General features: G+C 38.3%; 1 protein-coding gene across 1 annotated transcript in view; it reads right to left on the bottom strand.

Annotated features, from left to right (window-relative positions):
- Positions 1-7,500, bottom strand: part of LOC101847177 (chitotriosidase-1) — an 84,116-nt gene that overhangs the window by 3,799 nt on the left and 72,817 nt on the right. Inside the window, exon 6 of the mRNA XM_035968226.1 lies at positions 3,505-3,693. Within this exon, the coding sequence (XP_035824119.1) occupies positions 3,505-3,693 (189 nt within the window). The remainder of the gene's footprint in view (positions 1-3,504; positions 3,694-7,500) is intronic.

Below are 7,500 nucleotides of genomic sequence, written 5' to 3'. Positions count from 1 at the left end.
TTCAACCCTCCCTAAGAATAGCGACCGTTCTACTACAATTATGCAGCTGTCGTAATTAGATCGACAGGATGTAGGGAGAGTCCAGCGAAGCCTGTGGTTTTATCGGAAACCTTGAAAAGCCCAAGCACGTACTTGTTAGTCTTCGGGGCCTTGCATTAAGCTCAACAGACTTCCGCTCCCTGCAGCCGCTTTGGAGGGCCCTGGACACATGGGCCAATTTCCGGTCAACACGACGGGCTTGGAGGAAAGACCTCTGTGTTAGGATTGAGTGACCAGTAGATCGTGATCCGGGAAAAGTTCGTCCAGGTACAAGGTCGCCATACTCAAACTGTGTGCCTTATTTGCGATATATAACGAAGGTTTCATAAGGATGTTACATACAACTTAAGAACCATGGGTGTTGGAGGACGCCACTTGTAGGTCCTACTTCTTGTCTTTTCCTCTCTTGTTTTTAACTGTCTGTCTTGTGTCGGCGTGTTTCTCTTTACTCAAACTTAACTTTGAGGTTCTGCCTGGGAAATAGGAAGAATGTGACCCATAACTGTTTTTAGTCGGTTACGTCTGTATACCTTCACTGGAAATAGACTGGCATGAATTTCCTTTCAGGCGGGATAGGTGGGATTGGTTTTTTGTTGTTGCTGTTTTGCATATCTTGACTCTTGGTTTGTTTGTTTATTTGTTTGCTAGTTTTTTTGGGTGAGTTATATATAGAGTGATTAGTTAATGTAGCAAGTGACGGTGCTAGTGTTGCTGTTTGTGAAGATAGGGTTAACCAGACATACAAAATCTGGGTTCGAATATTGGGCTCAATAAATCAGAGCACACGGGAATGTGGGGACGAAAAAGAGGGAAGGAGAAGCGAAAGGAAATAAAAGGTATCCTTTGTGCTTGACAGCTCATTTGTTCTAAGGGAAGGGAACTTTACGATCGAATGAACAGACCGACTAGCACAGAGCGATTGGGAAGCAGAAAAGTACAGTTGTTACCAAAGGGGTGAGTTTCACAATAACGTGACAGAGCTCTGAATTCTCAGTACGTAAAGGGCGCTCCATTAGCTTAGCTGCTATCATACTGAACTACGGAGCGGGTGGCTCGGGTTCGAATCCCAGACTGGAAGTTCTTAATCTCGATTTCTTTTATGGAGTTTTAAGGCTCTCAGCACATTTGGTTCGGTTTTATCGGAGGTACCCTTTCTTAAATAGCCCATACCCTTGCTTTTTCATTACATAAAAAAGAATACATTTGCTTTGAAACGTTCGTGAATAGATTGATGCCCATTGTAATAAGCAGAAGAACGAAATATCTCAAATTTGTAAGTTTTCTCTTAACATCTTCCGTCCAGCTTTCAGCAAACAGGTTTGTTGACACCAGGTACAAAGTATATCTTTACACATTGCACTTAAACACGATTTTCATGTGAGTAATATGTAAACATTACAGAGTGAAATATATGTCATTAAACATCTGGGTTAAAAAGCATACGTTTCAACGTATCAAAACTTCCCGAACTTTTAGAGTTTAAAAATGAGGAAAACAAAGTAACCAAGATGACGTGTTTGCCTTGCATCGGGAATATGAATAGAAACACCTATCAGAATCCGTGACAATAATGTCTATACAGTGATAAGAGACCCTCGTGAATCGGAATTGAAAATGTGCTTGTAAAAATTTTCAGTAATTTTAATATCGATTCATTGTGCCTAAACTCAGTACCTAGTAAACTTCCCTGTCAAATTTGTTTAAAATTAAAGTTCGTAACAAATTCTATAGCAATAGAAAAGACAGACCGAACAAATATTGCTAACTAACAGATACCTATGTCTGTGTTCGCTACGTCTTTCCCTAGAAAGACATCTCCCTGTGCACGGTTTTGTCTAGAGTTCGGTGAACTTTACAAGGGTACTGATGAGACAAACCGGGCGCATAGCTTTGTGTCTCCCGGTTGACTGAATTGATAAATTAGCAAGATAATTACTGAGACATTCTGGGGGCCCATGGCGGAACGTGCGAATGAAATTACGGACTTTAATGTTCTATTTCTAGAAAGGTCTATTTGGAAACTTCACTGTGCGTGGTGCCAAATGGTTTACATTTGACTTAGGATTTGATCACTATTCTAAAATAAAACGTCAAACTGACAAAACCGGAACCAATGGTGTGTTGATACATCTATGTGCCTTCGAAGCACACAACACGAGCTCTGTTCCTACAAATTCTCCCGCGATAATTTTTTAGAGAAAGAGGAGACTGATCTTTTCTAAACCATGCCATTAAATGTGAGTTTAAAGCAGTTTACATAATCATTTTTTTAAATGGATGAACTAATGAGAAAGGCCAAACGGATATTAATCAAGAGAACGTGCCCATTCATGTACGTCATAATATCATGACAGCCTTTTGTCATCTTTTGTAGGTGTTCATCCTCCCTAAGAAAACGTAAATACTTTGCAACATTTGAATATTGAAACTACACTGTAGTAAACAAGCAACTACAACATGGTAAAGTGAATCATGAGAGCTCGTCATGTTACCCTGTTGCGCGCTTGTTTACTCAACGAATTATTTCGACGGCTTAGACTAAGTACCGAGCTGGTTTAAAATTGCGAGTAGTTTGTAAGCAGGCTGAGCAGATTACATGAAGTGTGGGCAGTGTGTGTTTGTCAAAGTTCACATATTTCACTTGAGAGTTATTATAGACTTTACATCGACATCCAAAAACGTATTTATTGTTAGAAGCTTACCAAGTAATTGCTGTTGTCAAAAAACGTCAAAGTAAAATGACGTCACATCATTACAGGTCATGAGAGAACCTCGACCTCCCATCACACAGATGAACCGCAATATGTCAGGAAACTGGCTTGTTCAAGTGAATTTGTCCAGTTGATTGTTTTTACATAAAGAGAGAGCTGTCGTGACAACAAGCTGAAGCTTATAACTGAGTATATTCTCTTACGAACAACGTTCCTTTCTGAACTGATAACTCCTGAAAGTTGTCATTGTGTCAACAAATGTTAGATTGGTAGACATTCTCTTATGAAGACCATGGGAACAGGGAATTATTCTATCTAAAGTTTTGATTTTGAAAATGAAATTATACATCTTTTTTCATTCATTCTCTAATGTTTCTCGGGAGAAAGAGGGGAGGGGGGGGGAGAATTGTATCTTAACAAAAATTTTCTTTGGTATCTTTGCTTTCCTGTTTTCTTTCTTTTTTTTTTATTGTTTTGTTTGATTTTTCTTTTCCTTTGGAAAGGAGGGGAGGAGTGAGCTCTCTTGTAAAATTTTAATGACCGTTATGGGGTAGTGGAGGAATGTGTACGATATAGACAAAGTCTTATACATTACAAAAATGGTGGTTGGTAGCACAGACTATGACTTATGTTGTGTTGTATGTAAGGCCTGTTGTGTATTTAATAAAAATAGGGAAAGGCACAGACCTTCGCAACTGGAGACATATCTGTTTACTTCACTGTGTCAACATACGTGACAACATCATAATCTTACCTCTGCATAGTCAAGTAAACCCTGGTCACGGGAGAACGGACCAGGAGCTCCTCCGCCGGTCACTTCCTGCCCAAGGCCATTGCCCTCAGGTTCAGAGGTCAAAGTGAACGATCGGCCAAACCCAGATACAGCCAGAGCTAGCTTTCTGGCCGGAAAACCCGACTCTATCCAGCCTTCGACAAACGTTCTCTGTGGATTGAAGAAAATAGTTATGTAAATAAAAGCATCCTACAAACAAAATTATTAACTCTATTATATGCTCTATCGATTGTAGTAATTTGAGTTCTCAATGCTTCTTACACCTTCTACCAAAAAGTGCTTTCTTTCAAGTTCCTCGATTCTTAAATGTGTTCCATCGACACAACGTAAACCACTAGAAGAGTGTGACTTCGAACCTGCGTGACAAAGTCAATCTGGGTGGGCACAATCGGGTATATCCCAGGAACCCCCCCCCCGAAAACTAGATTAACACTTGGTATAATATACCCTTTGCCAATAGACACTGTTATCGCGAGAAGGGTAAACAGGCTAGTCTAACAACAATATGTCACAGGCCATGCGCTCAACAAGGAAGTTAAGACCTCTTTCTTGGACTCCAGCTGTTGTGCCATTTTAAAGTCCACTGAGCAGCCTGGGTTATGAAATCAGATAGTAGTATCTTATATAGCTGTTAATTCCAGCTGTCTGTTTCTTTGTCTATCCAGCAGACTTAACTTGGTTCATTCGCTTAACGACTGGTGGTACAGACATCGCATTCAGATTGAAAAAATAAAATGTACTCTGGGGTGAACAGGGTATGTGAAACATTTGCATAAGCCGTGTGGCGATGTTGTTCACCAGCTTACGAACGAACAATTTAATAAATACTTTAAATGTCTGCGTATATGAATGTGTCATGCCCACGTTTGTATGTCGGTGTTTGTATGTGTGTGTGTGTGCATGTATGTGTATGTATGTGTGTGTGTATGTGTGTGTATGTGTGTTTGTGTGTGTGTGTGTGTGTGTGTGTGTGTGTATGTGTGTGAGTGTTGTGTGTCTGAGTAAACAGGGTGATAAAAGACCCACCCACAATTTTTTTTCTAAATATCTCGAGCACAATTTGTACTAGAATGAAGTAATTTGGAATTGATACAACTCATTCAAAAGAGTTTATTTGATACAAAATTCACAAATAAGAAACCTATTTTCGAAAACGGAAATAGCTTTTTAAGAACCATTTATTAATGTAAAATGCACCAATTTAAAAGATTGTGTAAGGATAGTCATGAAATGATTAGTATGTTTTTTTCCTTTCCTTTTATTAAAAAAAAATTGGTACATAGCTGAAAATGGGTTGCTTTCTTACGCTGTGTAGAGCAAAAACTATTCTGTGGATGTATCTGAAATGAATATCAGACAAAATCCTTTTGACTTTCAAATGTTGTGTACAAATTTGAAACGCAAAACTAGAGAGTGGAGGAAAATATTAACAAAAGAAAGTTGTGCCGTTTTGTTTATCACCCTGTATTTAAGGGAGAGAGATAGACATACATAGAGAGAGAGGGGGGGGGAGATAGAGAGAAAGAGAGAGAGAGAGAGAGAGAGAGAGAGAGAGAGAGAGAGAGAGAGAGAGAGGGTGGATTGTAAATTACTCTTACATTACCTCTTTACTGCTTTATCTTGGGGAGGGGGGTATTAGTTTGCTTTAGTTGTTTTTTTTAATGAAGGAGCGGGGTTGGGTGGGTTTTTTTTACGAAGCGTAATGTCTTACTAAATACAAATATGTCATTTGAAAGGACAGCATGTGAGACGCCATCAACACGTCTGGACAGTATGAGGAATCGAGGATCTGTTGTTCTTTGATCGGACCTTCTGTTGACAGTACGGCAATTTTAATTTAGCAAGTTATAAAATGTAATGGTATTGCTAATACGGAAAGTAGGGGATGCTCCTGTGAAAGATACGTTGTGGCCAATAAATAACAGGCACTAGTCACGTAGTTGTATCTTTGTTCCCAAGACAGTAGACTACTTGCTTTCCCTTGATCCCGTCAGGGTTTTATAAGGTCACGTAAATAGGAAACTCGATACGTCACAATATTTGTGTACTCAAAGAAGATGAAAATGTAGAGTGAAACTTTCTCTGCAATGTAGTTGACAGAAGAGAAATAAATTGAGAGAACTGAAAGCGTAAAGGCTGTAGTGGGAATTTTAAAAAAGAGAAGAGAAATGAATTGAGGACTGAACGAGAGAACACTCTCATAGAAATATTGGAAACGTAGAGAAATACATTGGGAACTCCACCACAGTTTTCAAAAACAAGGGCTTCGTTCAGAGGCTTAAGGATCTTAGTACATTTACAAAACAATAAAATCAGTGAACCAACGTTTCTTAATCACCCTTTACACGTGTTTCATTTTAGGAGATCTGAATGCTTTGATTGTTTAACATTCAATTTGTTGGGGGGTTTTTATGTGGGTTTTTTTACTGGGTCTTCCTTGATAATTCTATATTGTAGCAATTCGAGCGCTTGTTTAACACTCAACTGTTGAATATTCACTCAGAACGACACGGTTTCATTAAATAGCGTCTACTTTTTTTCTGAATGCCAGGGCTGACCATACAATAGACTCATTTGATTTTGAACAAACAAACCAATGCATTTTGCATTTACAAAGACACACTCAACGAGATTTCTGTTATCACAATGGCGAAGATATGTTTTCGTAGTTTTATTTGTCAGTGTAACGTGAGGTAGTATTTTATTAGGTAGATTACGTATTCCCGTCTACAAAAATGATTTTGGAAAATGGACAAACAAAGTGGTGTTTACAAGGCTTTCAACAGCTGGATTACCTCAAACATCAATCGCATGTTATTGTCTTCAGCTGTTATCATCTTATATTACGGTTCATGCATGTCATTGTGAATTTAACTTCATTTTGATGGCCAGTACAGTGTTGTGTTACCCTTTTAAGACTCAATTCTTAAAATATAACTGCGCATATTATATGCATACCTTTCCCTGTGAAAATGGTTAGGCTCGTAACCGTTGTAGACAACTTGAGTTCGATTCTCGTGGGTGTGTCCATCTTTCGTTCGGGATACTGTATCTCACTAACGCTAGATTTGCTCTTACAGGCGGAGTCGATAGAGCCAGACTCTTAAAAATGTTTACTGAGGCGATAGCAAAGCTATACCTAAGTGTTTAGTTCTGAAAGAAGTGAGAAGTACTCATTTATGTTCTGATTATATGCATTGTTATAAAATTCTTGTGCAGACTTATACACTTGCAGAGTGGCAGATTTCCAAGGAAATGCTACATACAATTATTTCGTACTTGTAAATTAAGCAGAGTCAACTGGGCTTCTGTTAATAACCTATTATTTTCCTTGGAATTTGGATATGTCCGGTTTTCTTAAAGTGTTTCAAGCATAATTTTCTTTCTCAGCGAGTTAAAAAAGTAGGCTTGTTGATCATCGCGCACAGAACAGAGAAGAAAAAGTCTATCGCTAGTATAATCTATTCTCTCCCTCTACTCCAAATACCCGAACATATCATCAGTTTCCTAAGAATGGGAACCAAAGAGTCATAGCCTTTGTAAAAACTCACAACCAATCATTGAATAATAATCGTTATCGATGGAAATAAATATATTCAACTTCATGTAAAAGCTGCAACTCGGATTTCACTTTCACTTTTTTTTTTATTGTACAAGTTTCAGCTGTTAAAGAAAATAGCTCACTACCCAGTGCCTGACTCAGCACAGTGATATAAATTATACAATATTATGACCATGAGAAGAGTTACGTGCAACAACTTGGTTTATTTTAGGACGGAAATTTTGTTGCACAACTCGATTTTAAATGTCGATTATGTGTATTTATTATGTGTAAAGCATTTATGATTTATGATGTTCTCACCGAAGTCTCTTCGGAAAAATATGTATGTTTTATGAGATGTGGGCCAATCGCCCTGAACACTGAAAGAAACCAAATGTTTATATTATTATTATTAT

This window comes from Aplysia californica, unplaced genomic scaffold (genome assembly GCF_000002075.1).
Source record: "Aplysia californica isolate F4 #8 unplaced genomic scaffold, AplCal3.0 scaffold00047, whole genome shotgun sequence".
Classification (NCBI taxonomy): Eukaryota; Metazoa; Mollusca; class Gastropoda; order Aplysiida; family Aplysiidae; genus Aplysia; species Aplysia californica.
The sequence above is the reverse complement of the archived record's forward strand: the minus strand, read 5'-3'. Positions and strand labels throughout refer to the sequence as shown.